Genomic DNA, 23185 nt, shown 5'->3' on the forward strand with positions numbered 1-23185 from the left:
AAATACAAACATAGATTAATGCATAAATAAAAAATGATAATTAAGCAGGACATAGATGAATGAATCTTAATGTATCCATATATTTTGTACAACTACATTTATTTAAGTATTTCTGTGCCTGTATATTGATGAAGCAGAAGGTTCGAACCTCTGCATTTATTTCTTTATTATTTATGTATTAATTTATACATTTATTTCTTTGATGCTCATGTCAGATATTTACAGTACAGTAGTAGTGTCAGTCTGAACATAAAGCGACCAGCTTTCAGGATGACAGTGTTTCTCCCAGGATGTGGCACAACATCATGTTTGCAATAGGTTTTCTTTACCGTCACTTGAAAATAGGAGAGATTTTTAGACAAATATCCTGTTTTAATAACAACACTCCACCTGAGGGTTTGTCTTCGTTTGTTTTTTAGATGAAGCATGTAGAGCAAATCCAAACAGTTACTGCCCTGCTGCAGCAGCTTAAAATACTCACAGATATGTTTTCTTGAAATCAGCGTGCATAAATGACAGTTGTCATATTAGAAAAAATAGCAACTCTTACACCGGTTCCTTTAAAATGAGTTTCATAATGTAATGGCCCTGAACCCATCAAGTCTCGGAGGTTCCATAAAACCAATTCTCTCTGTTATTTTACAATAACACAGCTATGAGTGTATTATTTAATTATTCATTTGTGCCTTGTCTTGTGTAAAAAAAGCACATTAGAAATACTCCAGCCAAAACAATAACACTGTGGAGTTGTCACAGAGGACATGGCAGTCTAAAAGCTGGATACCACCTGAATACTCGTACAGTTCCTGTGTGATCTTCTACTATCTGTGCTCATTGAATAACGTCAAAAATGCACACAAAATATATTCATTCATTTTCCATAACTGCTTATCCTGTTATGGGTTGCTGGGGGCTGGGGCCTATCTCAGCTGACATTGGGCGAGAGGCGGGGTACAACCTGGACAGGTCACCAGGCTATCACAGGGCTGACACATAGAGACAGACAACCATTCACACTCACATTCACACCTACAGACAATTTAGAGTCAGCTTACCCTGCGTGTCTTTGGACTGTGGGAGGAAGCTGAGGTAAACCCTGAAAACCAACGCCGACACAGGGTTCAACCAGGAACCCTCTCGTTTTGAGACAACAATGCTAGTATCAAAAAATGACAGTACAATAAAACATGCTTGAGACAGCTCTGTATTTAAAATTACATGTTAAATCATTAAGTTCTGGTAAAAAAAAAAAAACAATCACATAGAAATCATTCATCTGTATCTTCTTCAGCAAATCATTGTTAATCATATTTAAACTTAAACCATCTTTAAATTGTAATATAAACACAGTATTTTACACATCAGTCGTCATGGCTGCAGTGAGAGGTAACAGTCGACCATGTGCTGTATGTTGAGAGGAACAGAGTGCAAAGTGATCCACTTGTAAACAGCTTTGAAGTTTGCACACAACAAATAAGCAGTTACTGTTTATCAGGTTATGCAACTGATGTGTTGTCAATGCCTGAGGGTCCTGTCATAAACACACCTGAGGATGTGCCTCCTTTAAACTATGTTCAGCTTGATCCATTTAAATATTCAAATAGGTGAGGCTGTAAAAAAAAACCTTTTATTTTGGCTGTTTTTCCTCAGTATGTCTTGCAGAATTCAAAGCAACAACCTGATGTCCAATTTATTAACTGCAAAAAACTGGGCAGAAAAAAATACAAATTCACTTTCTGAGTGAAAACTGTTATGCCCACTCAAATGCAGAAATTACATATAGACACAGTCTCCCACAGCAAGAACATTTATCCTAATTTAGTAATTGAAATCTAAGCTTGTTGTTATGACAGTTCAAACAGTGTACTTGTCCTCTCCTTGCCTCTGTGCTTTGTGATAGTGGGTGTAGCTGCTGTACAGCTCATTAAACACCTCTCTGACTCCCATCTGCAGTCCGGCCGTCAGAAACTTAATATCCTGCTCCATGCACAGGTCCAGTATCCGATAGATCCCCTCTGTTAGATGCAGCTTAATGTCTGGCCGCAGAGTAACCTGCAGGGGTAAATAAGAGGGCAGTTATGATGAAAAAGGAGAAGCCGGCAGACAAGACAATATGAGAGAGACCAGAATTTAAAATTGGAGGTCAAACAATGTTCATATCTATTTCACAAATCATATCTTTGTTTCACCATCAGTCGGCTTAGTTTCACTAGGCAGCGATGGTCCTTCCTGGTTCACACACTCACTCACTGCGAGTCTTCAACATTTTCCTCATGCACTTTAATGAGATCTGTCTTAGCTGATTACAAGCAACATGACACTGAACGTTTACACACAGCCTGAGGGCAAACATATCAAGCCACTAATCAAGTGCCACAAAAGCTGAATATTCAAGTATGTCCCTCACGTCCTGCTTGATACTGGTGTCATTTTTAAAACAGGCCGAGGTTCAGACCTGAAAAAGCACACACACACTTCATATCTTCCTGTGTGACAGAAGAGGGAAAACAACACAACACCAAGAGTTGCTCTCTTTCTCCAATGCCACACAAATGTGTACACACACACACTACACTAGACACCACCCTTTGTGCTCAGTAAACACTGCAAAACAAGCCAAGAAAGATTCGACAGTGTCTGGTTATTTCCCCTGTTACTTCATCCCCTCGCAGGTGTTACACCCTCATGACCTGATGACTGCTACAGTTAGCTGGACCACATTCCTCAGACCTTTGACATACATCATAAACATGACAGTCGCTCTGTGCTGGTGACTGTACCTGTTAAACGATTAGATAAGACCTCACTCATATGATTACAGGCTTCACACTATGATGAGAACAGTCTATTACAGGTTTTCTGCTAACAAAGTTCCCCTATCAAATGTCATGTAGCACAGTAAGTTACTGTTAGTGGTGTGCTGACTGTCCAAATACCTGGTGTTGTTATCACAACCTGGATACCTAAAGAAAACAGGAAGCAGTGGCTGCACCAGGTGGCAACCTCTAGGGCTGAAAAATGAAGCCAACATCTAAAGGCCACACGAGGCTGGCTCGAGAAGTGAGTCAATCCCCTTAAACCCCCCATGTTGAAATGCCCGTCTTTACAGCAGAAATAAACATGTTCACAGCCTGGTACAAAAATGGTTTTGGTCTCTATAGCTAATTTCTCTGTAAGTGACAACTGTACATGGTGTTAATTCTTACGTATCTCACCCATTTACATTTTATTGAAGCTTACACATTATTGAGGCTGGGGCCGCTTTGAGTGACAGGCTTTCTGTGAGGCGTCACCACAGTCTATGAGTCACATCCACCCCTCGCTACTCCACAGCTCCACCCTCTCCTCCAAATATGGTCAGTTGTGGCTCCAAAAACAAGATGGTGACGGCCAAAATGCTGAACTCAAGGCTTCAAAACAGGAGTCCACAAACCAATGCTGATGTCACCATGGCTACGTCCATTATTTTATAGTCTACGGTCAGCGCACTGAGAGCCAAAGCTTGTGTTTAGGGTCCTATCAGCACTTGGAGGCACCAGGAAGCTGATGAATCACTGTCTTTAAGGGCTGCAACTAACCATCATTTTACTTATTGATTAATCTGCTCATTATTTTCTTGATTAATTGTTTTGTCGATAAAATGTCAGAAAATGGTGAAAAACCTGTCCTGTGTTTCCCAGAGCTAAAGGTCTTTTGGCGTATCTGACCTGGCTCTCAAACTTATGAATTTATGAACAGGAAGTGGGCAACATACTGTTTAGTGTATTGTATAAAAAAAACAAACAAACAAAAAAAAAAAACAGAGGTTGAGAAAAGTGAGATCACACGGTACAACTAAGCAGTGCTGATCAAATATGAACCAAGATTCTGTCGCTGCGTTGCACCATGTCTCACCTAAAATCTCTTCAGAGACATATTTAGCTTACTGTTTAGCTGTATTTAGAGATTATTTGTTATCAGCCGGCTGCCATATTGATTTCTGTGGAAAAACGGCTACGCTTGTATTGCATCATCCATCAGCAGGAGCATTTATTGGTCCAGTGGGGCGTAGTGCATTCTGGTAATTATAAGTTTTCTACCTCTTGGGCAAAAGCGATAACCACAGCCCTTCTTCTCTGTTTCCTCTGGTCATGTAGCACCACTTTCAGAAGTATTTATGTCTGTCTACTGCATAGACGGTCCAATTTTATGAAAAGACCATCTTTCCAGCAGTGAAGTACTTCTTTATGACACAGGTCTTGGATGTGAATTGTAAATTTGTATTGAAATTACTTTGTTGCATTGCTACTTAGTTTTTTGGTTCTACCCTAAACCTATTTCTCATTCATAAGGACTCTTTGAACAGAAGACTGCATGTGAGTTTTCGAAGCCTTCTGCAGTCACTCCTCATCTCTATATGAAGCTACACTGTGAGAAATTCAGGCCCGAGGATTTGAGGAAAAAGAGCACATGAAGTAAAAACACTATTTCTGGTTGGTGGATCGATTCAGATCCCTTTTTCTTTAAACTGTCCATCATGAGTCCGATACTGTTATAGGAGCACAATGCTCATAAATCAGTGGAGTTCTCTTTTAATGGGATTTTCAACAGAATAGCGAGTCAAACCTGTTCAATATCAAGACTAATGCCCACATTCACAAACTGCACCAGCACAGAAACTGTTTTTCTCACTGCAGCTCCACTCTGGTCTAATAACACCTGGCTGCTGCACAGAAAGTTCAGCTCAGGCACAGAGCCATTAGAAACAGTTCTGACACAGAGACGGCTAAATTACCTCTGACTTACAAAGAGGTCCATCTCTTTGAAAAGCCCCATTAAAAGCACAATAGAAATCCAATTTTAGGATTATTAGATGGCTCACAGAGCTAAAATGATCTCAAACACCTCTTTCTCACTGTTTCTATCTGCCTGTCTCTCTGTCTACCTGTCTGTCTGTCTGGATGGGTACTCTCATGTCTCCCTCTCAACGTGTAACTCTGCTGGAACTGCTGAGTCAGGTTGGCGTCTTGTTAAGTACAGTCTGGTAGCAGAGAGGAGCCGCGTTCACAGACCAGACGTGAGTCACTGCTCTGTGGGAACATCCAGCCCAAAGCTTCATTCCAGCACATGGAGTTACAGTAATCCTGGACCTGTTCACTCACATTTGTGCACACTCACAGTCTGGCCAATGAAAACACTTCCCCATCTCTGCGTCTGAGCGTCAGCATCTCCGTCACTTTGCTCAGCTGAATCTCACCAGCTCAACGAGCACCACGAGACAAACTGGGCTGGATGAAAGGATCAGCTGAGATCCTGCTGCCTCATTCATTTCACACATGTGTGTGTGTATATGTGTGTATGTGTGTCACTAACAGCTGTGGAAAATCAGCGGGGATGACAGATGGGTTTGGATGAGGAACCGTGTTGACTTTGTATGATACTATGACTGCGTGTGTGTGTACCTTCTGCAGCTCTGTGACGTATTGAGCCACCATGAAGGCCGACAGCGTAGTGAAGCTCTCAGCTGTAGCGGCGATGTGAGAGTACATCCTCTCTATCAGTCTGGAGCACTGGAGATACACGTCTCCGTCTGGATGTCAGGAAAAACAGAGACTGGTGTTAATTTCTTCTACATGTTTACTTAGATATCATCTTCACATACACATGGGAAACTACAGCCTGTGTGTAGTGGTTTGGGCCAGTTTGGACTTGCTGCACTTGTTAATGTGGGAAGCAAGAAAGTTTCAGTTGTGTTTCACACTTGAATAGTTTCAGTTCCTGCTAGACTTTCGAGTTCCCCTTTTTATTTCATAACAATGTTGCTGCAGTACACTTTAATTGCACCACTGAGGCTTGGATCATTTAAGCACTAAATTAATTAATAACAGGAGGAGCAGAGTTTGGAGTGCACACAGAAAATTACACATACTTTTACAACTTTCAAAAAAAGCAGGCTGATTGGCTTGTAAAATAATAATATAGAGAATTCTCCAACAGATGACTGCGGTTTGTCTGCTGCTGAGTTAATATTAGTCACTGTCTACAGTTTGTGTTTGGACATGACACCTCCCAGTTCTCTACCACCTCCAGTAACAGGAAAAGAGAAGAACAAGTTATATTAAAAATTCAATAAAGCTTCAAACTGGTTTTTCAGCTAATTTTCATGAATTTACATGATGCAATATGCTACTAATCTGCTATTTATTCTTTGTGACATTTCAAGTGCATCAACCCACAAGCCAGACCTGAACTGAAGAGTATTTGTTTGTAATTTACTGGCAACTCTCTGAACATGTTTGGAACATCAGTGTTTGCTCCATCAGGGCTTCAGGACTTTTATAAACGTTACTATTACTATCTCAACCTACAGCCTTTCACTGTGTGCTGTGAAAACTCTCAACTTCCTGTTTTTCCCAGTGGAGTAATCAAACAGTTATCTGCTCAGATAATAAAGATTGTGTGTGTTTCTCACCAAAACCAATGTTTTGCTACACATTCATTTATGGTAATATATAATGAGTCTTCTTGTCAGAGTCTGTGTGTTACCTGTGTCACTGTCTCCTCCTCTCTGCCGACCCTCCTGCATGATGGAAGCCACCAGACGATAGAAGACATTTAAGAATGACGGCGCTGCACTCAACATCACCTGAACACACAAGAAGTACATTGTTATAGCACATATGTGTTAGGTACTCCCTAAAAACTTCACCCTGGGGGCAGTGCCTTACGTCCTGCATCACAGACTGTTGTGTGCCTGGTGTGTGTTCAGCCGCCTTATGAAGATACACTTGGATTTTTGCTGCTTGTACTGCTGGCACAGCTGCAACCGTGATTACACTGTACGTTACATTGTGCGTGCCATGTTTCTTGCAGAATGTTTTTAAGGTGATGTGGTATATGAGCTGACATTGTCATCAGGAGATGAAAGGGATGGTGGAGGGCGTGTCACCTAAGCAAGACAGCTGTCAAGTTGCAGACTACTGTTCAAGACCAAGACACAACAAAACCCATTGTGTTTTAGTGAGTCACTGATGTGTTTCCAGTGGCTTTTTAGGCTCCAAACATGGGTACTTTTGTGGTGACCCATTGGTGGGGATATTGCCACATAAACTAGTTGTTTTTTAGTGAGACATCACTGCCTTCCCGCTGGGATTGTGCCCCTAAAACCTGGTATTTTAAACCAAAACATGATTTATTCCTAACCATTACAAAGTGGATTCTGTGCCCAAACCTAACCACACATTAACCACAGCACTGTTAAAATGTAAAGTGTCAACATAACCGCTACACAATAACATGTCAATGTAGGAAATCTGTGGTTTGCAGAAACATAAAATGCCAACATTTTTCCTGGCGATTGCATTGAGGATATCCCACAGCCTTCACATTATATAACTACCTAGTCAGAGGCTTTAATATGAATCCCACTCTGTGAGACCGACTTCTCCATCTCCATCTTTTCATATACTGTAGCTCTGGAGTGGTTTACACTCTCAGGACTTATTCTAGTGGAGATGTGATTAAAAAAACACCAACCATGTGGGTTAGATTACAGGGAAATATATAGAAAATGGTGCACAAAACCTGCAGAAAATTTCCAATTGATGTAATGGTACAACACTGTAACAGAGAGAATATACAGTATATATGTGATACTGTCATAGAGTGCAGCAAAGTTTTTCCCCTGAGTTAAAAAAGGGGAAAATTAAAGATGGATTAAGATGTAAAAAGTTTAACCTTTTTAAATGTGTACAAACCAGACCTGCAATATCCGTCTATCTCATCACTTTCACTGCTTGAGTCGTAACAGAGCAGCCATAAACTCTCAACCCAAAAAATTACTGAGGTAAAAGCTGGATTCCCACAAGAGCTACGTTTGCATTTCTGTCCACACACCTCTCTCTCTGTTCTCTATTCGGGGAGGCCTGCAGCCGACTGAGGGAGGGATGAAGAGAGAGAGAATATAAACGAGAGGGAGATGATGTCAGCGGCTCTAATTGGAGCTCGGTAATGGTTTCCATCGACTTCAACCAGCTCCATGCCAACCACCTCTGCATGCCAGCTCCCCTACCTCTGCTCTCCTCCTTCCTCTCTGTCCTATCACACCTCCTTCCTCCAGCCCACTCCCCTCTTCCCTACAACTCCTGAAACTTTCCTCGTGCATTGCATTCAAATCACCTTAGTCTTTTGTTCTCTGCTTCCTGCTTCTTCCCTTCATCTCTTTATCAGGTCTTGTTCTTATTCTACTCTCTTCCTCTATAAATGTACTCTCCTTTCCTTTATTACCTCCCTCCCTCCCTCCCTCCCTCTCTTCTCTCCTTCCTTGCTGTCTTCTGTCCTTGCAAACATCTGATATCAGTTAGCTGGGTCTTGCCCTGCTTGATTTAAAGCAGCTGCCCCATTTCAGTCGCACTATGTCACCATTTCGGTATAAAAAAACATTGTCATCATTTCAAAGAGCAAGTAACAAAAAAATTATCACATTAACACCATTATAATATGAATGCAGCACTTTAACCCAACAAAAGGCCGTGTGTGGGCTGGAATGTGGATCCACATTTGAAAGTTTTACATTCCTAGTAAAACGTCTCTCTATCGGCGAAAACGCTGTTCTGTCTTTTGACACTTTGGGTGCAATGCAAGCACTTCCAGTAAAAGTGGAGAATTTGGACGTTATGAGGTTTTCGTGCAGCTGCAGCACGACTCTGGTGAGCTGCAATATCCTTTCTTTGAAAGAGACATTCCTCTGGGGCATCCTGTGGGCTCAGCTGCTGAGTTTTAGGGGCACATAACGCATTTTCTTTAAATCACGGATTCACATTACAATATGTATCATTTCCTTTAAAGACATGATACTTTCTGATAAATATTACACTATAAGCACAGTTTTAACATTTAATAGAAAATGACTTTATTTTTATTATAAAGATCACAGTCTGTTACTGCATTATCTCTGACTGATTACACGGTTTGTCATTCAGCCAATCCTCAACAATGTAAATGAGTTAGACATATTAGTAGAAACTCCTCTCAGTATGACACAGCATAGCTTAACATCACCACAAATTGCTGCCTCCAAACTGACCGTCAAGTTGAATCAACACCTCTCTAAAACAGTTTCAGCAAAAACTGAACATTACATGATGGTGGGATTTATAGCAGGACTGTTGGATTACACTGATGCATATTTTATCTTTTTTTTTCTTGCTCACACTCGCACATCTGTGCTAGGATCATTGGTTGCTATGTGTATGGTTACACTATATGTATAATAAATGTAAAATAATCTAATATGATCTTTACATCTCTATAATGGAGCACCAGTCGACTCGAGCTGCACCAATACATACACAGGTCACACGTCACTCCCCATATGTCATCTACAAACACACCCTCCCAATCTGGTGGTCTATTAAAGCTGCAAAATCTTCCCAACTCTCCCTTTGCATTGTCTATGCCTCTGCTGCCCTGCACCTGACTCCTTCACCCTCTCCCTCCATTAACCCCCACCCATCTGCCTCTTCATACCTGAGGGTGACACTGGATGATGGCAAAAAGCGCCTCATGAATCACCAGGAACGCTGAATGGTAGACGGACGGGGTCAAGTGGTCGAGGGGCACCGATTGGAGCGCTCCAAGGATCAAGTTCACGTGATGAGGGTTGGAGATAAGCCCCTCCCCCTGACGCAGCAGTGATGTCATTGACGTCACCGTGGGAACCGTGAAGGAAAGAGTCAGGGAGATGTCTTCAGAGGACGATTTTACCAAGAACTGTAACACAGAGAGACAGAAACATATTCAGACACAACTATGAGAGCAAGTAGCTGCAAACACAAACACACACACACACTCATACACACAAACTGTCTTTTTTCAATGTGCACATCAATGTCTTTTTTAGCTCTTATGCACCAACCTCGACTAGCACTCCTACTTTTGTCGTATCCAGCACAATACAACGACAGTAAAGGCTCCCTATTCACGGCAAACATTTTGACTTGTCAGAGCAGGAAAAGCACAGGTGTAACTAGTAACACTAATGGTGGCTCTGTTCTGACTAAAGACCCTGAAACTGAAGCAGCTAAATCTTTTGTTTGATCATTTACACCTGTGCTTTTCTGGCTGTAACAAGTCAACATGCCTTCTGTGGCAATAGGGCTTATATAAAACAAATTATGACAAAGCAATCTTTAGATATTGCACTACTTTGTCAAATTCCATATTCACCCAAGATGTGCTGAGACTGTGTGCTGCACAGTTACAAATATTCAACTGCTTTTAAACCATCACTTTTTTTTACAAGCATTAAACCAGGATGATTTAAGACTTTTAAATATAATTGTTCCAAAACTGATAGCAGAATCAAAAATGCCTCCAATACTGCCTAAAATGCTGGATCAGAAATTGGCGGGCACTGATCCGATACCATCTACTTTTTTAATATACTCGGATAAAATGGCAGTTTTCCCTGATATCAATTTTTTTTTGCTGCTCTAAAACAGGAGCCTAGACAGCAAGTTGAGCTGTGCAGCCACTGGAAAACATTGTTTTGGAGCAACAAAGAAGAATTCATTTCCGGTAAATGGTGTATTGTTAGCAATTAGCAAAACGTCAGCAATTTGGCTTTTATTGTACACTGAAAAGTTCCACCAGTAAAAAGAGAACGTGTATAGTAAAGGCTTTAGTTTTGAGGGGTGGCACGAGTGGTGCCAATTTCTTATACATCTTATAAAGCATCTGAAGACACATCACAGATGTATTTTTTCATGTTTGACAAAGGGTTTAACCTGAACAATCATCTCACATCCATACAGGGTTAGTGGTATCCAGCTGTTGAATTTTATGACTTTTACACAAGTTCAGGTATTGGAATCGTTATTAGGAAAGAAAAAATGGTGTCTGAACATCTCTATTTTTAAATGGGTCTTCTCTTACATCGTCTGGAGAGAAGAGGGGGGAAGAAACAACAGAGCAGACAGATGACAGACATATGGACACAGTGAGTGTCTCTAATAGAAACATAACAGCATGGATAGCATATTAAAATGCTCTGTGTGTGTGTGTGTGTGTGTGTGTGTGTGTGTGTGTGTAATATGGTTAAGCAGATTGCCATGTTGTCTGTCTGCTCCACCCAGCAGGCCCAACGGAAAACTCATTGACCAAAAGGAGCCTCACTGAAAATTACAATGAACAGGCACTCCAGCGGAAATCAGCAGACACGACTGTCATTTGGCTGCTGAGTCATCTAGACGGCTGTCACATGTGCTTCCAGTGCACTGTCACTAAAGTAATTACTGATGTAAGGCCGGAGAACACACTGTTAAACACTCTCAGCGTGAGACTGTCCCCTGCTTGTCCTAACATTTCTGTGAAAGTCATAGTATGAACTCGTGCTTCATGATTTCCAAACAAGTATTTTTACTCACAAGATTATAAAACTGTAATGACAGCTACTTCAGCTGCACTGAGGAATACCTCTATCCAGCAAATGCACTATTATAGTTAATTACAGCATTTCAAAGTCAACTCAATTCATTTTCTCTGACTGAAACAAACACAGAGCCGGCTTCAGCAATACAAATATCACCGCAGTATATCCTCATTCCAGTGATTTTAACCACACATGTTCCTAAGTGGCAGAGTAATCGTGCACCAAGATTTGTCTTTAAGTATGCCATTAACTCTGTGGGTCTTTTGCAGGGTGTGGAGCAAGTTTATAGTCCAGCTCTTGACGAATTTGTTAACTGTTGTAACCACTTTTACCTCAGATAAATGTGAATAAGACCAAAGAAATGTTTACTGACTTCCGGAGGAGGCCCCTTCCCCTTGCCTCTGCTGCGTGTGTGATTAAGAGTGAGTCAGTGCAGCAGTATTTTGGCACTGTCTTAGAAGACAAGCTTGAATTTGATGCAGATGCTGTATGTAAAAAGGAAAATCAACGGCTGTTCTTTTTAATGGAAGTTTTAACGTGAACAAGACACCTTCTTTTACTGAGTCTGTCCTTTCTTCTTTTATGATTTACCAGTTTGGCAGTCTTCGTCTTAAAAATAGGAACATACTGAAACAAACATTCAAGCTGTGCTGTAAGATTACTGGTGCTACCCTTAATGACCTTCAGCACCTGGATGAAATGAGGGTCACCTCAAAGGCACGGACTGTTGTTTTGGACCCTCAAAGTCCTTTACATGCTGAGCTCCAGATGCTTCCATCGAGGTGGTGGGTTTCTTTTTAACAAACTATAACCATAGATGTCGAGTCATTGTGTCCTCTTTCTTCTTTTCCATGATTCATTGTGACTTTGTGGGAGGCATGGATCCTGTGCTTTGTATAGTATATTGTATGTAATTGTGTTAGACGACTCTCTGTAAATAAAGTTGCCCCTCGAGGACAATATGTTTTTGACATGACATGTTTGCACTTCAAGTGGTAATGTCTCTTTTTAGGGGGAGGTAAAAGGCATTTAGATGACTCAACATCACACACATATACTGACACAATACTCTTTACGCTAGAGGGCAGCTCCTCCTGCCTGGTCAGGAGAGAAACTGCAATCATAAAACATAATTTCTTTCTCTCCCTCAAAAAGTGTTCACCACTCCTGCAGCCAGATGCATCTGTGTATGTTCATGACAACAACTGTGTGTGTGCGCAAAGACAGAAATGTGCTTATAAACTCTTTTTGTCAGATTTATAAAGCAGCCTGATTCTGTTTTATAAATCTAAATCACTGTGGCGTTGGATGCATGTGTACGCGCCTCTTTTTCACACCCACAGTTCAACATAAACATAAATGGATGTAGAGCCACCCTTAAACATCCCCCTGCATAATGAACTTTGTGCACCCTGTACCACTCATAGATCTGTCAATGACAAATACAGCTATATAAATACAGCTACTGACTGTGTTGCATGGGCGAGGTTCTCCAGCAGAGCAGCTGTCTTTCCACATGGCTGTGGCTATTTGTAGTGTCCGTACTAATTAATCACATGTACCTGTTCAGCATAATTGCAGTAAAACTTCAACCATCATCATCATCACTGTTAAATGTCAGACAGATGATCAATGATTCATTCATAGCGCTCATGTTGAAACTGACTTTACAAAGTGCTTCACAACCCAGAATCAGACTAAACAGTCATTAACAGGGGGATGACGGCTCAAATGCAAATAAAAAGAATGATGAAATTCATCGCTCAAAACCAATAAATCCAAAACCAATTTTAAAATGCAACTTTGATTGACATTTCACAGAATGACGTGCAGCCTGCAAAAATAATAACACTATGGAGGAAATTGGCAAACAACCTAAAAACAATGTTTTCCATCTTAACTTATATTCAGTCTCTTCATCATGTCAGCAGCAGCTCTCTCAGCTAAAACTGTGTGAAGGCCTGTTATGAAGTCTGCGTGAGGGGTGCACATTCTCACCACACATTCTTCCTTTATAAATACCACTTTATGTGTGGGAAAAGAGGTATGCACGGTTTTTGAGTGCACACATCATTTATACATCTGGTCACTGAATATTCAAACACTTTCAACATTCAGCATGTGTAGTATACAGGCTGATGTTACTAGTTTAGTCTAGTTAGACCCAAACAACTCCTGATCCTAACAACAAAACACTACATTCAAATGCATGTATGTGTGCACATCTATCTATGAGTAGCATATGCATATGTGTGCGTACGCCCAGTCGCCCACCAAAGGAAACTCTTTCATGTGATTGCGGCATATGACTGTGTGTGTTTGTGTGTGTGTGTGTGTGTGTGTGTGTTTTTTTTTTCTCACCACCATAGCAGATATAATCTGTGGTGCAACGAGCCACAGAGCTTTAGAGCACGGCTCAGGTAACTGACAACAGGAAAGCAGCTTGATGATGATTACTGCGGATAGCACCTCCTGGGGGACAGCAAAGGATGAGGGAGGGTGAGAAAACAGTATTTAATGTCACAGCAGACATAATTCATCATGAAAAAGAAAAGAAGAAGAAAATCTCTCTCCCATCAAGTAACAGAGCGCTTCATGTAAAATAACATCCCTAAAAATGTGATATTAGACTAAATGTAAACAATTTCTAGCACATTTAAACATTAAACAACAGAGGTGTACGAGATCTCAGGATTGAGCCTCACCCTGTAGTTTCCAGCCCTCAGCTTGCCAGTGTCCAGTCCCTCTTTGATCATCAGCAGCAGCACGTTGAACCGACCGGTGGTGCTTTTCTCCAGCAAATGGCGCAGCAGCTCCTGCACAGCTGGCTCCAGCTCACATATATCGGTCGCAGAAAGCCAAGAAGCTGAAAGCAAAGAGAAAATGTGTTACATGCAGGATAATGATGCGTAACTGAAATACAAAATTCCAGACTTTGATCGACACTGTCAGAGATGTTAATTCAACCGTAAGTGTAGATTTCTGGGGGGACAAAATTAAAGACATTTACACCATAAATTCATGCAGAAAAAGCAAAAATTATTGCAATAAAAAAAAAATTCCCCAGAATACAGGAAATTAAGTGTTTGATGTCAACCATTTTCTTGTGGATGACCCCACAAACCCTTGTTTATAATCTGATGTCAATCCTTTTGGTACAATGCCAAAAACTAAGTGCTATATGATGAGATTTTTAGTTGACTTGCTTTTTTTTGTTGTAAAATATTACACCTCCTTTTCAAGAAAAACTCCACAAATAAATGACGCAAATGCTCATTATCTGAGACAGCTGGCAGGAAGTACACTAAATAAATGCACTGTAAACTCGTGTCAATATGTACAATATGCTGAGGTAATTAATGAAAGAAAAACACAGTCTGATTGCACAGGTGCATGACATGTTTGCTCTTCATGAGTGTCCGTGTACCTGTCAGCAGTCTGTGCACACTCTGCAGTATCTGCATGTACAGCTCATCCAGCTTCTCTGCTCCTTTTGTCTCCTCCTCCCTCTCTCCTCTCGTCTTCTCCACTGCTTTGTAGAAAGCGGACAGGAAATGGAGAGAGGAAACCATGAAGTCCAACGGCCGGTGGGCGAGACTAATTTCTTTGAGGATCTGCTGGCAGAAGCCCTGATAGAGGCTCATATGACTCAAGGTGAGCTGGGTGTCGTTCTGCTTGTCCTCATCCTCCACTGACAGTGAGGACAGCTCACAGCGCAGCATGACAGTGACAACTTCTACTACAAAGGCTTGACCAAGGATGCTGGCTGGTTGGATGGCTGACTGACTGGCAGTTTGGGGCTTTAGGACGGACTCAACGGCAGGTCCAAGTGAGGCGGTCGTTCTTCTGAGCATCTGAATCAAAGTTTGATCCATCGGTTTACTCCTCCCCAGGTTAGAGGTCATTGCCTGGGAGAAGGAGGTCAGCAATGCCAGCAGGAGATGAACAGACGAAATCGTCGCTCCTGGATCAGCAGCTGAATTGGGTGCCACAATATGCGTGCTTGCCATTTCCTTACTGGTAAGATAGGAGGCAAACTGGTCTAGGTTGAGTCGAACACTGCTGTTTCTGCTTATAATCAACTGGACCAAGGACTGGATGAATCCCTGCACTGCTTTGATTAAATCCGACCAATCAGAGCTGCTTGTGGCTTGAAAACGTCCATTGCTGCTGTGCAGGAGGAGAGAGGACACGGAGGCCTGCAGCAGAGTACCACCATGAATGAGCTTCAAGACACTTTGGAAGTTTCTACCCTCCAGGAGACAGGTCAGAATGCTGAGCAGCTTCACCAGAAAGAGAGCATCACCTTCAGATTCAGTCTGGTCTGACTGGCTGGAGGTGGAGGTCAGCGTGAAGAGGAGGAGGAGGAAAACAGAGGAGAGATCCTCAGAGTTCATCCCATCTGGGTTTAGCTTTGCTAAGATTTGGAGTAAGCTTACCAGCTCTTTGATCTGTGTGTCCGTCAGCAACACAGACACCTCTCCAGTCTTTGAGGAAGCCAGTATGTCTTCAACTAGAGTCTCTTTTTTTACAAGTGTGGACAGAGGCTGACTGGCAACTCTCTCTAAAGCTCCAGTTCCTTTCTCCTGAAACTTGAGCAGTGTAGGACAAACCTTGGGTGCACGAGCTGTCTTGAGAATACCGATAATCCTTTGTGCGAGGGAACAAACTGTGGCAGAGAACAGCGAAGACAACTCAGCAAGAACGGAGCTTTGGAGAAGTTGTGAAGATATGAGAGAGACAGTCAGACAGCCCGGTGGCTGGTCCTTTCCTCCGCCGGTCTGTCTGCTGAGGAGTGAACTGACAAGTACATCTGCTACGCGGCCCACGTCCTCTCCGCTCAGGTATGGAGCAATCAAAGGCAAATTGGATGTGACAAGGTACCAGTGTGCGACGAGGTAGGAGCTGGTGTTCACACTCGCTATCTGCCCGTCCCATACCTGCTCTCCATCAAAACTCACCTCCGACTCTGATTTAGCTAAAATATACTGGGCTGCCCTGTTCAGCAGTGCTGTGGTGCTGGGTTCAGAGAATAAGGTGGTGTCTAACAGAACTTTCTTCATCTGTTGCAAAGTGAGCAGTTTGAGCAGCAAAAGGCTCATGGGGCTGCAGGATGATTGTAGACGTGCTGGGACAATCTCACCAGAGAGGACACTTTCCATATGGGTCAGAACTGGAGCACGGTCTTCAGTTTCACCTGCAGCTTCTGCCTGTGCCGAGTCAAGAGATGTGTATTTGCTGCAGTGGATGCTAAAAAGCGTGTCAACTTCCACCCAGGTGTATCTGAGGAGGAGAGCAGCCTCCTGAGTCTTCTGTTCCCACAGCGCTCCCATTTTAATCTCTGAGACCTTCTCTGAGTCTTTGCGGTCCAAGCTCTTTTTGCCTTTCTTTGTGGACCTTTGAAGTGAACTTGTACTTGCTTTTACAGCTTTCTTTTCTACTGACAACAGATGCAGTAACTCCTTGACTACCTTTTGCATCTCCTCCATCAGGCCTTGACTCTGCCTGACTACTGGAAGAGGAGAGGCATTGTCTAAAGTCTTCAGACTAAACAAAACAACATGAAGCAGCTGGCTGAGGGAGAAAAGCTTTCGAGATGCATCCTCTCTCTCTTGGTCCACATTGATTTCTTTATTCTCCCCTTCATCATCTCCTCCCCCATCGATCTCCATCTTCTCTGCCTCCCTTTCCTCCTGCGCCAGGTCAGGTAGTATATATCTTCTGATGCTCTCCAACACAGATGAGCAGATCTCTAGGCTCTGAGAAGGGGGAGTATCCAGAAGGCAAGTGTTGAGCGAGGCAGAAACGCCCTCAGACAGCAGAGGAGGTCGGAGATCATCCAGTGCTGGCTGACAGATCACAGACAGGAGCTCAGAGAAGAAGCGAGGTAGCTGGCGGAGCTTGGTGTAAGTCTGGAGGAGGCTGCACACCATGAGCTGTTTGGAAACAAACATTTTGTCTCAGTTAAAAATAATCTCTTACACATTTTATCATTTTAAATTATGCATTTGTGCATATTTTATTCTGTTGGGAGTTTGTTTGGACAATACATAATTTAGGATTTAAATCAAGACCTGTCGGGCCCGTTGGACACGCGCTTCCATGCATTCAGAGTTAACCCAGGCTGAAGAAAACAGCTGGTCCAGGTCTGGTTCAAGGATCACATGGTTGAGACTCAACAGCACCTTTAAGCAGCGGTACCATGCTGGGATGCTGAAGGACATGATAGGAAAAGTGTTCACTATATGACCAGGAAAAAGGTTACAAGAAAAGCACTGACATCTTCTGGATGTAAAAAAAGAGACAATGAAAAATACATCAAAGGGTGTTTTTTTTTTACCTTGGCTGGGCCTGGTTGAAGAGCATTTGTCCCAGAGCTCTGTAAAACTTGAGTTGGACCTCTTCATGCCTGATCCTGTCTGCTGCTACATTGTAAATATCAGCCGACAGAGCCTGGCTTAGCAGTGACTCTATAGCCAGCAGAGCCAGGCTCCAGCTCTCTGGGGAACAGAGGGAGGCTGGAGGAGACTCCTGCCCTGGGGACTCAGGGACAGGCTGGTCTGCTTTGGAAGGTGAGAGTGAGTGTCCTTCGAGACATACGTCCAAGACTGGGACCAATCTGGTGAGGAAATAGAAACACAGCATCCTGCGCGCCTCCTCACTTTCTCCTCTCCCTTTCCCATAGCTCTCCAGGAAGAACTTAAACAACAGAGACACTGTGTTCGACTTCACAGCGTAGTGTAAGGGCGGCTCACAGTAGCCCTGAGCACTCAGTTTGGACAGTATGGCACTGACTGGCTTTAAGGGGCCTTTTGCCCCCCCAGAACCACGTTTCCCAGATTCCTCTTTAGAGGGAAGGAGCTCCTCCTTGTAGGAGGTGAGGTGCTCAGAGGGGAAGAGAGCTAACTGAAGGATGGAGTCTATCTTGATGCGGATGTCTCTAGACAGCTGCTGACGGAGGCACAGGTGTGTGTGAGAGGGTGCAAACTCCCCAGAGGTCAGCAGGTGTCTGAGCAGTACTAATGGCTGGATCAGCTGGTTGGTTACCATGGTGAAGACTCTGTTAGGGTTGGCTTGTTGTCGTTGAACTGACAAATAAAACGAAAGCCCCTGAAGTAACACCTCAAACAAATTAGCTGCACGGAGGTTTTCCTTTGGCTTTGGAGGGGATTTATTAGCATCTAAATCTGACTGAGGACCTTTAGGGATCGCCTCATTTTGTGATTTGTCCAAATCGCTAATAGGCTGATTTTGAAGACACTCAGTCATCACCTCATCTTGACATGTGACAGATTCAGTCATTACAGGCTCTTTGAGCAATGGTCGTTGTAGCTCACGACAGGCCAGAGAGCAAAGCTTAACTAGGAGATCGACCATGAGCTCATATTTGGTGGTGAAGACAGATGAGAGTGCAGGAGAGGAGAGAAGGCCCTGACACACACTCAATATGGTGGACACACACACCGGAGACTTAGAGCCAGCATGAGCAAACTCCTGAAGACGGTCAAGCAGCAGCTAGAAGCGAACAGAGAAAAGACGTGTCAGTAAAACCTTCATATATCAATGTAAACACATCCTCTTTGTGTAGTATGTATACACTACAGCTAAAGCCAATATGAGATTATGCATCAGACAATCTGAAAAAGAAGAATAAAAACAGTGTTTTTTGCATTACAAACACCACTCTAGATCAGTATTACCAGCACACCTGTGCCATGTTGAGCCTCAGGCTGACAGTCTTGCCCTGCTTGAGAAGCGAGTGGAGCTTCCGGCTGTGAAGCAGATCGTCAAGGTAACACCACAGCCCTTCCAGGACATTCTGAGAAAACTCCACCTTCTGATTATAGCGGCCTGTCAGAGCGTGGGTGCACCAGTCCAACAGCACCTACAGCGGAAAAGAGTCAAGACAGACATGTACGAATAGATGGGAGACATTTATATGCTGCTTTTACATTCATTTAAAAGGTCCAGTGTGCAGGATTTAGGGGGATATATTGGCAGAAATGGAATATATTATAATATAACGAGAATGTTTTCTTTAGCATATGATCATCTGAAAATAAGAATCGTCATGTTTTCGTTATCTTAGAAAGAGCTATTTATATCTACAAAGGGAGTGGGTCCACGTCCACGGAGTATGCCATGTTGCACTGCTGTGTTTCTACAGAAGCCCAGAACAGAAAAACCAAACAGTGATTCTAGATAGCGCATTTGCATTTTCGCGTCAGCCACCATAGCAAGTAGCCCCTCTGTGGTGAGCAGCATCGGAAACACTATTTTTTTTTACCGTGAAACTGCTTTATTCGGTGTTTTTAACCAATCTAAATCGCTGGGTTTATTTGTTTTGGAGAGGAAGAGACCTCTGTGGATAATTCAGCTCCTGGTAAAAACGTCCTGAACGTCTGGAGTTATCAGAGAAAAAAGGTGAGCACACATTAGCAGGTGCTTGGCTAGTGGCCTGTCTCCGGCAAGCCATACAGCATCACTGACTTGTAATGTGAAACTGCTTTATTCAGTGTTTTTACAAGTTTTAATCACCTGGTCCTTTTGTTTTGGAGAGGAAGCGACTTCTGTGGATAATTCAAAACCTCCTGAGCAATTAACACCCCAAGACTCCTAACTATGAGTTCACACTTGGCACACTGGATAAGTTTCAGCCAGCTCCAACACACCGTTCCTTGAACTAATCAACAAGACTATTGTCTGTAATTTAAAAGTAGTCAATCGTATCCATCTCCATATAAAATGCATTACTGACTTGGTTTATAAAATGAAACTTTTTCACCTCAGAAAAAAACTGGAATAGGTACTTCTCATACTGAAAACAGACAACTACTCAGAGTTCTCCACTTCTCCATCTGTTACCTGTTCCTTGTTGGGCAGAAGGCACTGAGCGGAGATCCAGGCAAAACGTGCCAGCTTTAACTTGTCCTCCCACGGAGTCTGAGGACTCTTCAGTTTCAGGTGGATGCCTGAGTAAATGGCAGCCATCGCTGCAGCCGGAGCTTCTGCTGCACAGGCCTGAGGAGAGGGGATGGAGATGAGGAGTCAAGGTCAGAGGGAAGGAACACAACACATAGGGCAAAGATGCAGGGGTGATTAAGCATAAAGTTAATTTAACAGTAATAAACTACATGAGTATTAGGTACTCCTTATGAAGAGGGTAAGGAAATCTATATTTATATGACCATAGAAACCAAAACAGTAAAGAATCCACATTCACCACACATAAAACCACAGGCAAATTCAAGAAAAGAGACTATATAATAGAATACAAAATATATATTTATTGTCCGCCATGGGTGGAAATTTGTCTTCGGCTCACCAGACACAAGTGTAAAACATAGTAAAAAGCAGACAGTCAGTAAAACTAACATACAAGGTCAAAACACTTAACACATTAAATCAGCTCCTTGTCTGCCTGTGGTTTAAAACTCATCAGTCACTTTGTTGAGTTAAGGATACTAATGGCACATAAGATGAAGGACTTCTTAAATACAAGTTTAGTTGTCAGACAGAGTCTATAGCGCCTCCTGGAGCTCACGAGCTCAAACTGGCTGAAGAGAGGATGGGTGCTATTTGCTAGGATTCTCCTTTGCTTTCTTCCATAACCTTACTGTAAAGAGTTGGGTCAGGGGCTTTTGTGGCTTGCCTACTATTTCATTTGTCAATATCACAACCCTAGGAAGTTTATTCTTAATGTACTGTTGAGACGACACAGGACACATGCATGACATAATGAAGCCTGAGAAAATAGAAAACTAGTGACAGGTGGTCATCAGACAGTTTATTCCAACCAAAACAACCAACAGCAGATATATATTCTTGATATAGTAACACATCTATCTTGTTGGCAACCCTGAGACCCACAAATACGACCAGATCTCAAAACATTTTCAACAAGAGACTGATAAAAGTCAAACGCAAAGGTTTAAGATTTTTTTCATTTTCAGGTCTGTTCAAGCCTGGCTCAATCAGTTAACGTTAGCTAGCTAACGTCAGCTAGCTACATAGCATGTTCTTGCTAACAGTATTAGCTTATATGAAGCAGCTTCTCGTCCTGACGTATGCTAACCATCACTGAGCTTTGATGCTCCTTGTTTTAGGATAATTACATGCACTCGTGTAAGCTTGGTTAATCACACTTACGACTTTTTAACCTGCACGTGTCTCCTGTTGTCAGACGTCGGTGAACTTTCAACTTTCACCCTGCCGGCCAGGCAGAAGCAATCGAGAGTCGATTTGATGTAACGGTGTAACTGTGGCTCAGCAAAAAACTCTCTTTTTCTTATCTCTCACCGCAGATCCTGGTCGAAAATATGACATTTAATGGGCGTTTTTCTGATGATTATAACTTCTGTTAACTTAAGAGTAAATGAACACGAAATTCGTCGAGAAACCGGTTCGTCGAAAATATAATTTGGCTAATATCCCATGTCACCATATTGTTATACAATATACAACAGTCTCTATAAACGATTAAAAAAACCAGCAGTATCTCTCGTTTCTCTGGGTACAAATTTAATAATAGATTTTGCTTTAAACTTTTCACAACTCATTCACACTTAGGGGCCGTTCTCTACTTATCAGAGAAAGGGGTGGCTGGAGTGTGACTTTGTTTTTGTTTTTTAAGTCCACCCCAAAGCCACAGATATTTTTCCATGAGCCACTGAGTAACTGGCAGGAAATGCATCACCCTCTCTCCAACTTCAGTCCATTTTAGATCTTTAAAACATACCATTTGATGTTTGAAAGTTAAATTATAAGTTGAAGATGAAATCCTGAAGCTGAAAAAGCCTTGGTTTTTCACTCATGCATGCTGGTTAGTGCAAACTGTTTATTTATGGCCAAAGTTTGAGAGACATAAAATAAAGTGGTCTTGATGAAATATCACCATTGACCTCTGAGCTTGTTTGTTTTCCTGATAGAAATGTTCATTGCAGAGAAATTTGAAATTTAACAATTATGTTTTTACACATTGTGGCTATGATAAAATGGTGTAATTTTGGCATTTAAAAAAAAAAGACTTCAGACTTTTTGCCTCTATTAAAAAAGACAGCTGGATAGAGACAGGATTATAATACCCCTACTGCAATACTTGCAGTGGTCTGCAGATGCAGTTTGACACCTGGTAATGTAAAGACAAAAGACAACACGCTTTTAAAAAGGATTAAAACACAATTTTATTTACACGTTTTTAAAATCAGATCATCTCTTGCTGGGGAGTGGTCAGTTATTTACTCGAGAAGGGGGAGGAGGAGAGCAGGCCAAGGTAAACTTTTACTGCATGTTGGTTGCTTCTGTAGTTGTTTTTCACTGTCACACATACCTGTTACTTGATGGCTGACTTAAGCTTGCTGCCGTACACTAGGCCGGCATCACTCGTCAGCCTTTCTGGAGGTGCAACTCGGCCTTAAGGCTGCGGCATGATGGGGAGACCTTGGCTTGAACATTCACATGGTTAACTTCACGTGTAACACAACAGTAAAAGCCTGTTCACTTAAACATGCACATACCTGCAGATTAGAAGCACAGAGAGAATGAGAGGGAGAGAGGGAGAGAGAGAACAGTGTTTGCAGCCTGCAGCTTAAATACCCCAGGGAGTGAAGCACCTGAATCACACCTGTCCTCAATCAGTAACCACCCCACAGCCATTGGCTCACAGCAAGTGAAGTCCCTCCACCCACACACACACACACACACACACACACACACACACACACCCAATCCCAAATGGATCCCTTACAGACTCGTTGACTCAATCCATAAGCCCTT

At 42.4% G+C, this 23185-nt stretch overlaps 1 protein-coding gene across 1 annotated transcript; it reads right to left on the reverse strand.

The window, feature by feature from the left end:
• Positions 1–1186: 1186 nt before the first annotated feature.
• Positions 1187–21625, reverse strand: urb2 (URB2 ribosome biogenesis homolog). The gene is made up of 12 exons (XM_050049579.1): positions 21560–21625; positions 20276–20431; positions 19119–19295; positions 17751–18925; positions 17485–17623; positions 14838–17346; positions 14116–14276; positions 13772–13882; positions 9508–9750; positions 6526–6625; positions 5442–5569; positions 1187–2052 (listed from the first exon to the last, which is right to left on the reverse strand). The coding sequence occupies exons 2-12, from the start codon at positions 20399–20401 to the stop codon at positions 1855–1857; spliced, it is 5067 nt and encodes a 1688-aa protein (XP_049905536.1). The 5' UTR covers positions 20402–20431; positions 21560–21625; the 3' UTR covers positions 1187–1854.
• Between the last annotated feature and the right edge of the window lie 1560 nt (positions 21626–23185).

Source organism: Epinephelus moara, chromosome 1 (genome assembly GCF_006386435.1).
Source record: "Epinephelus moara isolate mb chromosome 1, YSFRI_EMoa_1.0, whole genome shotgun sequence".
Lineage (NCBI taxonomy): Eukaryota > Metazoa > Chordata > Actinopteri > Perciformes > Serranidae > Epinephelus > Epinephelus moara.